This window comes from Numenius arquata, chromosome 4, assembly GCF_964106895.1.
Source record: "Numenius arquata chromosome 4, bNumArq3.hap1.1, whole genome shotgun sequence".
NCBI classification, from domain to species: domain Eukaryota; kingdom Metazoa; phylum Chordata; class Aves; order Charadriiformes; family Scolopacidae; genus Numenius; species Numenius arquata.
In genome coordinates, this window is record NC_133579.1 from 75,529,880 (window position 1) to 75,546,835 (window position 16,956).

Below are 16,956 nucleotides of genomic sequence, written 5' to 3' on the forward strand. Positions count from 1 at the left end.
ACAGCTTGGTGTCATCTGCAAACTTTGCCACCCTCCAGTCCATTGGGACCTCCCCAGTTAGCCATGACTGCCTGTAAATGATGGAAAGCGGTTAAATGATGTTAAGGTCTGTGTGACTACAAGGGGTTTTTTGTTAGTTTTCGTTTCATTGTGTGCTGTTCTCCTTTAGCCTGCTTCCCCGGTCAAGTTTTTCTAAGAAGAGAAACTTTTCCCCCCAAGCCATGCTCAAGCCCACCCTTGTGCGTGTTAGCTTAGTCAACGGTGCACTTCAAAATCCATTCGCGGTTGCTTTTGTTAGCTGATTAAAATGACTGGATTTTCTGCCCAAGCTAAGCAGCTTAAAGAAGCTTGTTGTTTCACACCAGAAGTTAAAATGAGATTTTTTTTTTTTTTTAATATTTTTGTAAACTTCTTTTTACTTCATGTCAGAACACAGCCAGGCCCTTTCAAATTTTAGCATGCAATGAATTTGGCGGTCTAAGTTTGATCTGTATCATTCAGGTGATTAAACTTTAAAAAGACTATAACATCTTTTGGGGGGGGGTCTTCTCTTTCTCTGAGACCTTGGATTACTGTTCTGAACAAGTTTTCACCTCTTATTGTTCGTGGACAGTTTTTGGTGCAATTTGAAAGCACGTCAAGGGTGAGGAAGCCATTTGCAGGGTGTGTTATTCCCCTTCTCCTCCTCAGAAAGAATAAAAGTATCATTTTAAAAACCCAACAAACAACTCTATTATGCTAGAAATCACTTTCTGGACATAGAGCACGTGCGAGTTTTACCTTTAGCTTGGAAGGTTTTGAGGTTTGATACTATTCTGAAGTCCCTTAAGAGCGTATATATTGTGTGTTTGGACCAACTACCAACAAACCAAATACACATTTTTGGCATTTTAGTTCCACTGGCTTGAAAAGCAGAAATCTATTGCCTTTGTGTCTTCAGTCCTTCCATTGTTTTTTCCCCCCTATTTTCCACAAGAAATCAGCAGTAAAAGACCCTTCTCTCTCTCTCTCTGTGTTTGTGTGTGTCTCTGCCTCCTCCTCTGTATGTCGGTATATGCAACCATTTCTCCTTATTCACATGGGAGCACTGTAGGCTTTATATCCAAATCTTGCATTTTGCTGACTTGTCTTTTCTTGGCTCCATTCATTTTCTTTCTTCTTTATTGTAAACTTTATTAATTCTCTAACGTAAGTTGTTTTGATTCTGCCATGGTCTCTTCCTCGTTCTCTTCTGTTTTCATTTTCTTTTGTGTTTTAATATACTTGGGTGACTTATTTTGTCAGTATACCAACTTCACGTGCCCTTCATTTCGTTCCTATTCTGTGATTTGTGTGTTACTGCTCCTTGCACTAGAACCTACCCTGTCATTTTTGTTTACTCCTTTATTTTAAGGTCTTTAAGTATTCATCTACGTATGGTTAAAACCTGCCAAAAACCTATCACATACTCATAAAAACACTTTTCATGAGTTGAATTTATTTAGAATATCCCACTCTTTTGTGAATATTCTTATATATATTCTTATATATTATAAGAATATTATATATTATATAATAATATATAATTATAAGAATATTATATATTATATAATATAATTATATATTATTATTCTTATATATTCTTAAGAATATCCCACTTCTTTTTGTTTGAAGAACAATCTTAATTTCTATTGTTTGGTGTTCAACTTAATGCTGAAGCTTAAAAAATGCTGACTTAGTCAAAAGCAGACTGTTCTGTGCAGTAAAACCAACTAATAACTACCTGCCCCTTTCTATTCCTCCCATTCCAGAAGAAAAGAAGGAAGATTGTTGTATCTAAACCCTTTAATTTTCTGTAAAAATACTCTGGAGGGGTAACTGAGTGTCTGATTAAACAGCGTAACTTGGTTTCGTCTTCCATATTTTTTTCTAATATTCTATAATTCGGTATTCTATTTTCTTTTATTCTATTATTCTATATTCTAATTCTATATTCTATTATTCTATATTTCTATCTTCTAATATTTTTTTCTGAATTGCAGTAATATCTCTGTACAAAGATTGGCCTGTTTTCTTGAAAGGAGCAAACTTAGAGAAACATGTCATATGGCCCTAAATAAAGATCTGGATACTACAAAGGCAAAACTCCCTTGGTTTTCTGAAAGCGTTTAGAGAATGAAAATACCAAACTTCTGGGAGATCATAAACAGTATTTGTCATCTTCTTGGCTTGACCTGGAAGGCCTCTGTTAAAATTTGTGATTTGGTATCACAGCAATTATACATTAACAGAGCTGGTATTTTGTGATTAGATTTCGGTAGCATGTAGACAGTTAGAGAAATATTTCTGAAGAAAATTGGTTATGAATTCCTTATGAAATCTGCATGAAGGGTCTGAAAACGGGCAAACAGTCTTCTTGATAGTGAAAGAATCTGTTGACCTTAGTTTGGGGAGAAAGGGGAAGTGGCTTGGAATATTTCACAATTTAATTAAAGCGTCTACTTCTTGTATAAAATTGACTTTAGGCCCTGCAATGAACACTTAAAACTTTCCAGGAAATTCTCTTATAGCATCGACAAGGAGATTTTCTTTATATATAGGTAACAGTCTTTAGTTCTGCATTCATGCCACATCAAAATGGGAGAATTTTTCTAGCTCCACTTTCTTTCCTGCATTTTGATAGTTGATTGGAGGCCTTTAAATGTGTGTGTGTGTGATCGGTCACTCATCATCGGAGCCCAGCAAAACAGCTCGTCCTTATGGACATCTGAAACAAAGCCAGTCTTAGCACGGGGATCACTTGCAACAATTGCCAACAAATTAGATGAGTTTTTAGAGTGAAGTCTTGTTAAACAAATATTTCATTTCTTTTAGCAGCTGATTGATTGATTCCAAACAAAAAAGCTGTACCATCTGGTCTTTGGAAAACAAAGAAGCATTACGCTTTCCTTTTTTTAAAAATTGCACAGAAATATTTATATAATTTACCAGTTATGTATGTATACCAATTTATATAAATTACCAGTTTCCCTTTTTGTATGCATAAAATGATTTAATTTATTCATGTATAATGCACATGACTTCATAATAGTCATACATTTCAAGAAAATATGGGAATTACTAGAAAAAATTCTACCTACGATGCTTATTATTATGGCTGAGCTATTCATCATAACACAATTTGACAAGCAGTACAGAGAAGTCAATGAAAAATTGAAACAGAGCCTCCTGCTAAATCAATTAAACTTCTTCCAGTGAATATTGTGAAATTTTAGACCTGGCTAGAGCAGAGTATTAGTTGTGTAAGTATGTAATAGAGTAACTGCAGAGCTGTGTGGAGAGAGGGATTACAAGTAGTGAGAAATTTCACAAAATTGTTATTCTTAGTTGTAATAAAACCTCAAAAATTCTAAAGTTTACAGAGGGAAAACTCATAAGCTTTTTTGGTGTATCTCTTGAAAGAAAACTGAAGGGAAAAGTATATTGGATCAATAGAGGCGTCTCCATTTATGACATAAACCAGTGTATAAACAAAGTTCCGAACCAAAGTGTTTTCAAAAGCAGTTTAAAGCTACCCTTGAAAAAGTTTGGTTGTTCCTTCCTCCCCCCCTCAAGTTGCTGGAATTCTCTTGCTATTCTGGCTTTCTCTCACGTGCCAAAAAATGAGATTGTGTGCCTCAAGCTTTTAATCACTTCTGTATCTTTTGGAAAGATGCTTTGTTTTCTGTGAATCTCAGTGACATTACTTTAATCTCAAAGGTATAGTTCTTGAAATATATATATACAGTCAATTTATTGTCATTATGGATTTTTTGCTGCAGGATATGAAGATCCTTATTGTTGTGTTTTATTTCATTCCAGCTATTTATGAACTCTCTTGTGAAGCTTACAAACACTTGGGCAAAACTTCAAATTACTACTGGATAGATCCAGATGGCAGTGGGGCACTGGGACCTTTGAAAGTTTACTGCAACATGACAGGTAACTGCATTGTATTTTCTAATTCAATTTTTTTTAATGTAGTTGGGAGAAAGACTCTGTTCATAATTCATATTTCTTGGCAAAAGAAAAATAATTGCTAAGAGCTTTTCATGAGAGGGGTCATCAAATCTGTAGTTACCATTTCAGTGTAGGCTGAGCAAGGCAGTAGTTAAGCCATTTCGTAAGCTTTTTGAATCACAGCTATTAATTAGCCTTAACAGGCCTTTGTATCCTCAGTGGTACGTCACTGGAAAAAAAAGGTAGATATCTATGGCTGTTTACCAAAACTCTTTTATATCAACATATTTGTAGTTAAGTAATGTCTGTCGTTCATGGGGTATTGTAGAAGGCAGCTTCTTAGAGATATCAGACTTTTATTTCTGTCCAGGTATTGCTGACTTTCCCACACCATAGGCAGGGAAAAAAAATTAATTACAAGAGAAACAAAATATTTGAGTTTTCTTGTTTAGCTGTTCTTCTTTTTAACTGGTGTTGGATGATATATCTTGTTTAACTTCTGAGACCATACATATAACTGCATTAACTTATTTTGGGGTTGTTGCGTGGGGTTTTTTCCTACTTTTAACACTAGTTTTGCATGGGTAATTTCCCATCTGGGCGCTTTTATGGAAGATATCCTGTCTTAGTCATCTGTGTTGCCATGCTCAGGCAGAAAAATATGATCATGAAAAAAAGGAGGCAATTTTCTGCACCGGGAATATGTTATTTCTTTGGTCCGTTAATGTACGACGATTGTCTCAGCACTGTTTCCTGATGTGAAATACTGGGTAGCTGGTACAACAGACACATCCCCTGACTTTCCCCAAATGTCTGCATAATAAGTCCGAATTTCAGCCTGTTTGCCTGGGAAATCTGGTATACGTCTTGAGTCCTCAGACTTCACCATCAGCAACGTGAACGTGAAGGTGCCGTCACAAGTTGGAACAGTAACTCTGCCTCTGTAGGGGTCACAGTCGCTGCAACTCATGTAGCTCTTCCTGGAGGCAGAAAGTTGTAGGTGTCTGGACCCCTGGGGTGGGTTTTATCCAACTTGGACAGGAGAGATCACAGGGGTCAGAGGGGAGAAGCTGGCTTGAAGGGCACATGCAGCAGACTGCAGGGCAAGCTCTCACAGGTAGACAGGCTGTTGGAGAACAGGAGAATTCCATTCTTTCATAGAATCACAGAATGATATGGGGTTGGAAGGGACCTCTGGAGATCATCTAGTCCAACCCCCCGCCAAAGCAGGTCCACCCAGAGCAGGTTGCACAGGAACGTGTCCAGGCGGGTTTGGAATGTCTCCAGAGACGGAGACTCCACCACCACCTCTCTGGGCAGCCTCTTCCAGGGCTCTGCCACCCTCACAGGAAAGAAGTTCTTCCTTATGCTTAGATGGAACTTCTTATGTTCAAGTTTGTGCCCATTTCCTCTTGTCCTGTCCCTGGGCACCACTGAAAAAAGACTGGCCCCATCCTCCTGACACCCACCCTTGAAGTATTTATAGGCGTTGATCAGATCCCCCCTCAGTCTTCTCTTCTCCAGACTAAAAAGACCCAAGTCCCTCAGCCTCTCCTCCTAAGAGGGATGTTCCAGGCCCCCCATCATCTTTGTAGCCCTCTGCTGTCCCCTCTCCAGCAGTTCCCCGGAGAGCCCAGTTCATATGGCCATTAGTGTCAGCATTTGTATAATAAACATGTACCTAAAAAGGAACCTGGTCTAAGCATCAGTCCTTCTTGGGCTGGAGAGACAGGCCAGCCGGTCTGTCCTGAGATGCAGGTGTAAAGGCAATCTTTCAGATAAGTGGATCCTGACCCATTTAGAGCTTTTTAAATTATAACTAGCACCTTGAGCTGTATCAGTAACTAATCAGGCGGGCACTACAGGGAACAATGCCAAGAATTGCTGATTTATTATAGCGATTTCTGCTATTCAGAAGAACTGCTGTGTTCAGCGCTAGCTGTAGCTTTTGGGTACTCTTCAAGGGTAACATTCTAAATTAAAAATATACTACTGTAGTGGTGTCAGGCACAAAAAAAGTACACCAGTACTACAGTATTGCTCATTCATGTTAAATACGAATGTACAGCAGAAGGTCCTACTAGCTTGTCCAACACTGGGGAAAAAACAGATAAGAAAAGTGAAAGTAACCATTTCACTTTACTAACATTTCTCATCTACAAAACAATTTCCAGAGTACTTAAATGTGACCTTTTCCTAACGAGTGCAAGGAAATCATGAACACCAGGGTAGATGATTTAGTGCTCATTCCTTCCTTTGGATATGACGCATGTGGTGGAAAAATGCAGTTTTCTGTTTCAACCGAATCGCTCTCATCAGCAACTCTGCTACAAGGAAAAGGTATTTTCCAGTAATATCCATGTAACTATTTAAATTTTAAAAATAAAAACCTAACAGAACTATTTCTTCATTAAAATGCAAATGACCGCAAGAAATATGTGAAAATTGATGGGAAGTCATTTTAATCTCTGCTTCTAAAGCAGGAAGGCCACTTCCCTGAGACAATCGATCTCAGATAGCTCGGTAAAGCACATCACCTGTACACATACTGTGTAGTACCTACGCATTGCAGCTGTTACAGCTTTCATTTTCTTTTAATTAACGGTCGTCTTAACCACTGAAGACTGCGGAGGGTCAAGAGCTACATTTTTAGGAGAAAATTCATAATATCCTAAATATTTTTGTGAATTCATACAGAGTATTATCAGTAATATACATACTAGAAAAGGGACAGAGTGAGGTTACTCGAGGGCTTTGCTTTGTGTGTTAATTTAGTAAACGGACTAATGTCATGATGAGTCCTGCCCTTCACAGATGTTGCTGTGGTAACTAAATTTGTTCTGGTTTTTAAGATGTCCTGGCAATTCAGTAGTGCGGTCAAAGTCATAGAAATATATATATGTGTGTGCTCCCCAGCAATTCATCATCTCTACAAACTACTCTGCGTTGTCAAAACATCACAGACCTCCCCGTTCTCTTGTCCTTGGCTTCTCCAAATAAACCTTGTACTCGCAGTGCTGTGTGTTGTGGGTGAAGAGGAACCAAGCACTAACGTTTTACATCCTCATACTGGAATTAAAATATTTGAGATATCACATTTAAGTATCTCTTCCTGCTGTAGTAACACGGTTTTCCAAAATCTAGGCTGTTGCAATAGATGTTCAGCAGTTTTCCGAATAGTTATCAATAGGAAATATGTACATTTTAGGAAGCTTTTTTTTTTTTTTTTTCTTTTACAAAAGCAGTATTGAAAATGTTTAGAGTTGGAACTTTTCAAATTCATGCACTTAGGGAAAAATATTCCTTGAAGCTGTGATGTGGCATAATGTTTAACCATGAGGCTGCTTTTCCGTTTAGCCCAACTTGTGGTCTGAGGCCAACAGGGAACTCTTCCAAAGCTCTGGCATCTTAAGGCCGAGATCTGAGCCTCTGTCAGAGGCGGGTCCACAATGCAAAGTTAGACTCTCCGTTCAGGCAGGTTTTTCCAAAGGTGGAGGATTCCTGTCTCAGTATCCAGCTTAAGAGCTTTCCTGATTTCTCTTTAATTGTCATTAGAATAGTAGCTGTAACAGAAAGAACTCCTCTTTTAAGATATTTGTTGGAAGAAGTAAACTTTGAGTATATTACAGCTTCACCCCATGATCCGCATGATATTTTGTGTTTCCGAATCTCTAGGCTTGGCTCAGTTTCCTCTGGAAGTTTTTGTTCCAGTCCCACTGAGATAGACACAAGAAATAAGTTAATATTACTCCCTATTTTTTCTGTTTCTTTCTTTTTTCCCCTTGGCCCAAGGGGAAAAGGTGTCAGATCAGTAAGTTTACCCTGATCTTGTCTTGTTCATTTGTCCTGCAAGAATTTTCAGAGCGGAGGGTGAGGAATACGCAGAGGAACAATGCACAGGGACCATAAGCGCTTATTTATTTCTCCTAATGGCTGTACGGGACATCAGTGGGAGAGGGGGACCAGCACTTCTGTAGTTCCTTGAGGCTTTATGCTGAGAATAGGGAAATCATAGTCTTCCTGCTGTTTCTTCTGCTTCATCATTTAGACCAGTGATGCAAAGCAGAACTGAAGGGTTTCATAATCTATTTTACCAGAAGATATGTCAGTTAATTCTTTCTATTGGTCCTGAAGTCGTTATGCCTCTGTGATGTGGCTTTTATCTCATTTCAGGATCCAAATAGCTGGAAGCATAATGGCTCCATTTGAGTGGTACTTACCCTATCCCCTTTCTAGTACAGTTCTTTTGCCTAGAGCTGCACATCTTCAAACACTTGGAGAAATCATTCTGCGTATTCATAGCCTGCCTCATTAAGGTCAAATGTACGGGATGGCTTGTCTACCCACTCTCCCCCTTCCTCTCTTCTCTCTCTCTCTTCAGGTTTTTAACAGGAGTGGCACATGTAATAATTACTGCAATGACTTTGTGGATAGACATTAAACAACCATAACTGTCGTATCCTGTGATTTTTCTGTCGTCTTTCTGTAAATAGTGGGTCACCGGAGTGCTTTTTACTATGACATATGTAGAAACATATGGCATGAACATAAATTTGCCATTCATCACTACATACTGATGAGAAGTACCCCAGAAGTGGTAAATGTTTAATTCTATTGCACATATCTGTATAATTAGTTTTTCAGATGAGACATTTTGCCTGAGAACTGATTTACTGAACTTCCAAGGTACCAAAACTTTTATTCATATGGATAAATATAGATGCATGTGAAACATAACTTTTTGAGCAATTCAATTAAATAAATAAAAGACTTTTTTTTTTTCTCTGTAGATTCTCTAGTTTTATAGAGGAAGAAATCAGTATTTTTTAGTTGTTAACTCAAATAGAATAAATTGGCACACATTTAAAGGCAGTCAACAAAACTTTGTCATTGGGCAATGGTAAGTTGTTGCATGACAGTACAAGTACAGAGACCTTACCCAGTGTAATCTCATTGCAGAAAGCTTCCAATAAAAGTTTTTAAAGTCTTTTACATAAATACAGGAAGGAAGAATGGCTTCAGTGTTTCAAATGTTTCATGTGAAATGAAGTTTTGATTTTTAACAGCATCTCACTTTTCCTTCGGTTGTAGAGCTTTGCTTTGGAGGCTTTTTAATGAATGTCAGATATTTTTGCAAATTAAAATGACATTTGAGAGGTAAAAAGAGGAACAAATAGTTAAGATGGATTGAGGCTGTTATTGCAGAGTATCCAAGTTTATTTCCTTGAAGATGAAACAAGACCAGAAACAAACACAGAAAAAGAAGACAGTGGAGGGGGGGTGTGAGGAAGGGCAAAAGCATCAAGCTACTTAAGACGTTGGCCAGTTGACTTATCAAGGTAGACTCTCTGTATAAAGAAGGAAGAAAAGATACCGACAGAGAAGGAAAATATTAGTCACTGAAGCATCAGGGGATCGTGTCTGGAGCAGCATCTCTGGTGGCAGACTTTCTTCCTAAGGCGAGTTCGTCCTCCTAGCGTCAGAGCGAGATGACAGACCCGTGAGAGACCTGGAGACAGAGCAGACTCTGTTTATGTCTTTCCCTGCCAAGTACGCTGAAACATGCTGCGTCTCGGTTTTAGTTCAGTCATTATTTTTTTCATCTGTTCTTATTTGCAAGGCATGCCCTTTGTATTCATAATTTTGTTTTGCATTCAGCTTTTGTATTATTTTTAATTTATGTCAAATTTGGCTTTCTTGTGAAAATACTTGTTGCGGTACTTAGCTGTGTCTCAACAAATTTAGTTAGTGCCTTTCCTCCCCATGCTCTGGAGCACGGTACTGATTGTTGGTAAGAAGGTCAGGGGTGTTTTTCCAGCTGGATGTAAACTTTCCACTCAGCCTCAATCAGTTCGCAGGCTGTAATTGCCAGCCTTTGTCTGGACTCCTCTTGATTAGATGCAGCTTCCTGTCTGGAATCCTTCTGAAATAAATCAGGATGGTTTCCTGGTTGGTTGGTTGGTTGGTTTTGCCTCAGGTTAACACTGAAAAAATGATGTTGTCAGGCCCTCCTGCGCTTGGCGGTTAGTTGGGTTTGACTGGTTGAAGCCACTCTCTGGATGGCAAGGGATGAGTGCGCGTAGGCTGTCGCTGTGCTCTGTGACGGCGTGTTGAGTTTGCCGTATTGGCAGGCCTTTAAGAATGGAAAAGGAAAGGACTACGGGCTACTCAGCCCTCCTGGTAACACCACACTTGAGTGCCATGTGATTGTGAGATCTCTTTTTTTTACTTTAATCTTCAGAACTTAAAAATCCATAGAAAATACACAGAAAAATACTGCCATAGAAAGAGTCTCCACACAGAGTGAAGGTTTTAATAATCTCAGAGTTCATCATAATATAAAAAAAAGTAGAATTTTTAGAATTGGAAAACAGGATGTGAATGAACGTGTGATGACTTCACTAAACAAAAAATGTGTCCAAACAAAAATGTGGTGTCATAACTTCAGGGTTTGCGGTAAATCACATTAGAATCATATGATTCTAAATCATGTTAGAATATCTCTAAGTATTTTCTCCAGTCAGCCTTGCATGTGTAGAAGGTGAAAGGCTAGCCCAGTGAGCAACTGCAGAGAAAATATCTAAACCATAAAATAAAAAATACCTCGTGAAGTCTGCCCACAGGAGAAGGTTCTTGATTTGCTCTGTTTCAGTAGAGGACAAACTTTATCATTGACATTTAAGGTGGCTTCTCAAGTCACCCAGGAACAGAAACATTTCCTACTGTCTGACTACTTTTCTTTGTTTCTTCCCCTTCTTTCTTCCTGTCCCACTCCAAGCTCTGGAGCATCATATAAGGGAATATAGGAATGAAAGTCTATGTCATGTCATCCTCTTCCTGCATTTCAAGTGCTCGTAGTTGGAGCATGAGCATCACAGAACATCCATACATCAGGCATAAGGCAACTAAACATGCACTAATCTCAAAGAATGAGAACAAACTGGCATTTGGGAGTGACATAGAAGTAGCTGACAATAAAGCAGAATCTTGGTTTTGCCAAATTATGTAGTCTAGAAGGAGGAAAAAAATCCTGACGTTACCTGCAATTAGAAAATATTCCTCATTTGTTGGAAACTGAGCTCTGAGCAGAAATTAGAGAACAACTAATCTTTTTAGAGCTCTTTGTGCCTTGCAGGACCCTGCAAGCCTGTATTTCAAGAACTATGTCCATGATTAGGGGAGAAGAGAAAAGGAATGGTTAGAAATAGAAGGATGAAGGGTACCATCCACCTTAAACTGTTACTGTGAATGTCAGAAGTAAACATTTAGCTGGATTCACGCCCTGACACGAGATGTGAGGAACTCAGCACAAGCTGCTTCAGGCCAGTGATGTGCTTCAGTTATCCCTAGAAAATTGCTCCTGTGGAGAATATTATTGAAAGCCCAAGCAAAGCTTGTGTTTTCTGTAAAACTTTTATTTCTGCTTTTTTTTCCACTTCAGTCGAGTTTGGGCTAGACAGTTAATTTACCCCTGAAACGATGGGAGAAGTTGTTGGGTTTTTTTAAATTTTATTGTAATGATACTACTTTTTGCAGGGTTTTTCTGTTGTTTGGGTGGGTACTGATGTTGGGGGGGGTGTGTGTTCCTGCCTCCCCCCTACATCACTGGGAAAGCTTCTCTGTGCTTCCGTGGGTTTTGGGGAGCAAGCCCAGGGATGCAGCTGAACTGCATCAGCGCCTGGAAGGCATGAGTCACTGGGCTCAGGAGGGGATTCCTGCTCTACAGAAATACTTGCTCACGTGTGCTTCCCCCTTCCGCCTTTCCTTAAACAACACTTCGGAAAATGGCTTCTCAGCAAGTCATATTTGGAGTTGGATGTTTCTAACTGTTAGTACTAGGGGGACTAGGAAGAAAACCACTTACCTGTTCTAACTATTCTTGCTGTTACCATTTTCATTGAAACTGAACCCAGTGTAGCGAAAAGATCACGGAGCAGATTAGTTTAAAGGAAACATTTAAAACGTGATTCAGATGGCAAATCGTGTATTAAGTTCGCTTATTACTGAGGTAGATAATCAAGTGATGAAAAGATTGCAGACAATTTAAAAAAAAAAAAAAAAGAGAAATTCATTCCACGCTAGAATTCCCAACCAGTATTCAGGGTACAGTGCTGCACACTGATGTGTAATTCTCTAGAAGGACAGGTTAGCTGTGTTGTCACAATTGCTGTTAAAAAATCGAGCCTTCTCGCTTCCTCCTGTGTGCTCTGACAGATGTTTTTTAAAAAGAAATTATTTGGGCAACGAATAAGGTGCAGAAGACATCCATTTGGATCTGTACATAGGCATATGCAGAGAGGGAAGGTCCTGCTGGAGCAGTTTCCCTGCACAGGCAGGAGGTTACAGAATGCCTCTCCCAGCACTCCCTCCCAGGAATTACTAACAAGTGAATTCAGTGAGGATTACGTAGGAGTGAGAATTTACAGTGTTATGGAGAGTTTGTGTGAAGGCTGTCTTTGAACACATCTGTTAAATCCCAGGATTACATATTTGCTTGCATTCTATCACTTAAAATTAGTCTTAGTGCTTTTCTATAAAAGAATACAAATGTGCAATAACTATGATGTGATATTTTTACTAATTTCAAGAATGAGCACTTAGTATAGGTTTTAGGGCAGCATCAGAAGTATGCTGGGAACTCACCTTCACCTCTGTTGAGGTGAACCAGGAAAAAGATTGTAGTGTGATGGCAATAAGGATGAAAAGTATTTAAATCCAGGATGATCTGGGAATTGGCCATGTTTTATGTCCAAGGCCAGAGAAAGCAGCAATTCCTCTGAAAATATGTCAGCCAATATGAAGATGCTATGAAGAGACCACTTACACCCATCAAAAGCAAGAAGGAATTTTCCTCGGAGAACCAGAGTTGGCTGCAACCTACTGAGATTGTCACTTGGTCCACAGCATCAGAAAGTGAAGAATGGTTGAAATAAATGATACTACTCAAAATCAAATCAATGATAGCATTCCCCATGTTTTAGTGAGCGGAGTCAAGCCAACAGGGACAAAAGATAAGGACTCTGTAAGACCTTGTGCAGTGAGTAAGGAAAAGCTACAGCTGGAGAACTTCCACAGAGCCAATTTTGAGATTTGGAAGGGAAACCTGCAGATTATGCAAACCAGGTCTCCTGTTTAGAGAGTCTCAGCTGTTAAGTGGGAGGATCTCCCTCCACTCATGTACTGGAAGCCTGATTTCAGACACATGATATATGTAAGACAGGATGCAGCCTGGCATTTCATTGTCTCATTAGGGGTCTGTGTCCCCTTTCTTTGTGTTGAGAGTTCATGTTTATGATCCAGAATTGACATGCTTTTTATGTTTCCCGCTTTAGGGTTTTTTCCATTTGCTAAGCCCAAGTTTTCTTTTTTTTCAGGGAGCCTGAAAATATTGGCTTTATCTAGTGTGTCAGGACATGCTTCCCTGAGTGGGAACTATTGAGGTAATGATCTTCCATTATCCTAGATGAGATTTATGAGACTAACTCTACACACACTGAAGCATTCAATAGTAGGCAATTTAAGAAAATCAGTAAGAATAAATTATTCCCTTCCCAAAATTATTATTGTGGTTTTTGCCAAAGCAGTACCCTAAACCTTCAGAGACGAGCGCTTTTTTTTTCTCTACTTCGAGATGCACTTGTGCATCACAAATAGAAATCACTGTAGATTTTCTTTCAGACCAGCATTCTCTGACTGCAATGGAATAAACCTGTCAGTAGTCATAAAAGAAAATTAAATATGTTAGCCAGTAGTAATAGGACAAAATACTGTCACAAAACAGTTGGAAATGGCAATGTTGTAAATTGCTGCAGCAGCAATCTAGGACCATCACTGCTCACTTGGATTCCCTTTTTGGTAGAAATAGTCTCTGGAAAGGAGTGCTCTCACAGGGGCATGGACGTTCCACGGCAACTGCTTGGAATGCAAGGTGAGGGAGTTAGAAGGGCAAAGCTGCCCTAGCTATCCAAAGCCTTAGCATGCAGAGTCTCCTCCCCTGCACTTACTACTCACGGGACTAGGTCAAGCAGGTTTCTGTCAGAAGCATGAGCTTCTGCCTGAAGATGCTTTATTGCTACTAGCGTTCTGGTAATTACTGCACAACTATGCTGAAATGGTTACTCTTGTGCTGTACAGTGAGCATCTAACCAACGAATAGCTGAGCCAACTGGATGCAAACCAAAAGGTATACTGAGACTATTCGGGTGATGGACATCTCTGCTAGACAGAGTAAATGCAAATGGGGTAGATGCGCATGTAGTTCTGGTCAGGAGTTATTAGCAAAAGGCTGTACTTATGAACTTGCTTTGTGCGCTGGCATACATTGACTGCTGGCTTGTTTGTCTCACTGCATAAACTAGATTAATTAGAAATGACAGACCTATGGGAATTCACATTCTGGATTTCATGACATGCATGAACCAGAAGAAGGTGTATCTCAGGGTATGTCTCTATGGCTCCCACACTCCACACCAGATGAAGCTCTGCCAGAAGACATAACCCCTACAGCAGTAAACCATGTGTGTGAAGAACTGCAGGTAACACAACATCAAGTGGAGCACCATAAGGTTCTGCTCCAGTTTGGAAACATGGGAGCAGGCAAACATTCCTGGAGGCACGTGTAGATGACGGGGTGACTATGAGCCCCAGAAATGACACGGGCAAATGCATTCTTGTGTGTCAGGCAAGACATTTCCTTAGGACAGGCAAGCATTGTGCCAAGCCCTGGTGAGAACTCACCTGTACCACTGGGGACCTTCCTCATTCCTCAGGTGCAAGCAAGACAGATTCCATCTGGGATGAAGGCAAACAAAGACTAAGCAGTTGACTGGGGGCACGGAGGGCCCACAGATGAAGACAACTAGAAGGTGCAAGACAGCGGCTGAGAGGGCTGCCATCGCTTTCAAGAAAGATGTCAAGGCTGAAGGCCAAAGGAGAAAAAGAGCCCTTGAAGTGCAAGGAAAAATGTGGTCAAGAACACAAGACCATTTGGGACTTCTTTCCAAGAAGAAGACCTCACCATAAGCAGGGTAGAGGAAATGTCCCTTGGTGCATTGGTGAGGCCTTCCTCTGACGGATGCCGGGTGGAGGGGCAGCAGGAGGGGCTGTGCAGGGGGGGCCCCGTCACCCCCACGTCATAATGCCACCACCCGGCAACGCAGCAGTCACAATGCCCCGGCCAGGATAAAAGGGAGCATCCTCCTGTGTCCCGCTGGCAGAGCTGGACTGAGGGCAGCCCGAAGACATCCAAGAGGAAGGCCTTGAGGAAGCACTGGAATTACCTGGCAGGGGCTGAGGGAGGAAGGCTGGAGACATGGTCAAAGCCCACCTGATGGAGCGATGGATGGATGGATGGAAATCCTTTTCAGCTGGAGAGCAGTGACAAGACCAAGGAAATGCCTTCTGGAGGAGCACTGGAGAACTCCCTGTCCTGATCCACGGAGCAAGGGGCAGTAGCCGTAAGACATAGGATGCAGAGGTGTTGCCAGGGGTCCCAGTGCTTTGGAGCACCCTCTGGTGCGTTGCCAGGCATGGAAAGGGTTCTTGCCCCCAAGGTCGATCAGGCCAGGGGAACGCGGCCACTCTCGGAAGCCCCTGAGATGGCTCCAGGGTGAGGGAGAACAGGGCTTGGGCATCTCCTGGGAGGAGGCAGGACCAGCCTGTGGGACGAGGAGGCAGGTCTTGCTCACATGCTCAGGGAACAGCCGATCGCCAGCGCTGGGGTCAGGAAGGAATTTTCCCCCGGGGCCGATTGGCACTGCTCCCCGGGGGTTTTTTGCCTTCCTCTGCAGCATCGAGCAGGACCACTTGTCAGGGCTCCTCCTCTCCCCTTTGGCCGGGTTCCTGCCTGCTGCTCGTGCACCACGAAGGTGGCCTCTGGTGCCCCGCAGCTGGGGGGAGGAAGGCTTTTTTCCCCCCGAGGTGGCCCAGCAAGCGTCCCCGGGGGTTTTTTGCCTTCCTCTGCAGCAGTGAGCAGGGCCCCTCGCCAGGGCTCCTTTGGGCCGTGTTGGCCGGGAGCCCGCTGCTCCTGCTGCACCAAGGTGGCCTCTGGTGCCCCGCAGTCGGGGGGAGGAAGCTTTCTAGAGTGCCAGGCGGGCCCCCAGGGTGGCCCCCGGGGGCTGCTTCTTGTCCTCTGTAGCCCTGAGCACAGCCCCTGGCCAGGGCTCCTGGGGGCCCTTTGGGCCGGGCTCTTGCCCGCTGCTCTGGCACCTCCCGGCCACCGCTCCTGCCCTGCCTCTCTCGGGCTCTCTTGCCCAGTGCAAGCTTGGAGCGGGAGCCAGCTCTGCCCTCCCCTTGGCTCCGTCTCCCCAGGGCTTCTGCCTTGGCCAAAACACCCTCTGCTGGGAAGGGCTCCGGCCTTGGGGCACCACCAGGAGCTGCCGCTTTGCCCCTCTCCCTGCCTGCAGTACAGGCACAGGGCAGGCACCAGAGCGCTCTTCATCCATCACTGGCTGAGAAGCACAGTGGCAGAGCAAGTTTTGGAAGGCAAAAAGTGTCCTTAGCATTGGTATGTGTCAACCTTTGGGAAATGCCACGTGGTACCACACTCCTCTTCTTCTTCTTCTTCTTTTTCTTCCTTTTCTTTTGTGTGTGGTCAGTAGTGATGATCATTCTTCAAGTTCTCACTCTTCAGGAGACAGGGGCTGCTTCCCCTGTGTTCCTGCTGCTACTTTCCTTGGCTCCGTGGCTTCCCTTTGCCGGACGGCAAGGGATGTTTTTTCAAGCTAAACTGCATCAGCTGCTCCTGGCTACAGAAGTGCATTGTGTTAGTGCTTGTGAGCATCGGCTCTGAAACAGATTCAGAAAAATGAAGTGAAATCCTGTTTCTGCTTGTACCTTTGTGATTTGTGTCTTTGCAAATGTTTTTGGGCCTGAAGAAACCCTGTCATTTCAGTGAAAGACTGGTCTCGTTATTTGACATACGGTGAGCGAAGGGAATGTCATGTAATGGAAGAGAGGAGGGGAGGAAAGAAGTTCTTC

At 41.9% G+C, this 16,956-nt stretch overlaps 1 protein-coding gene across 1 annotated transcript in view; it reads left to right on the forward strand.

Moving 5' to 3' along the window:
* Nucleotides 1–16,956, forward strand: part of CNTNAP2 (contactin associated protein 2) — an 864,917-nt gene that overhangs the window by 496,007 nt on the left and 351,954 nt on the right. The window contains exon 12 of the mRNA XM_074146844.1: nucleotides 3,841–3,960. Coding sequence (XP_074002945.1) covers nucleotides 3,841–3,960 — 120 coding nt within the window. The remainder of the gene's footprint in view (nucleotides 1–3,840; nucleotides 3,961–16,956) is intronic.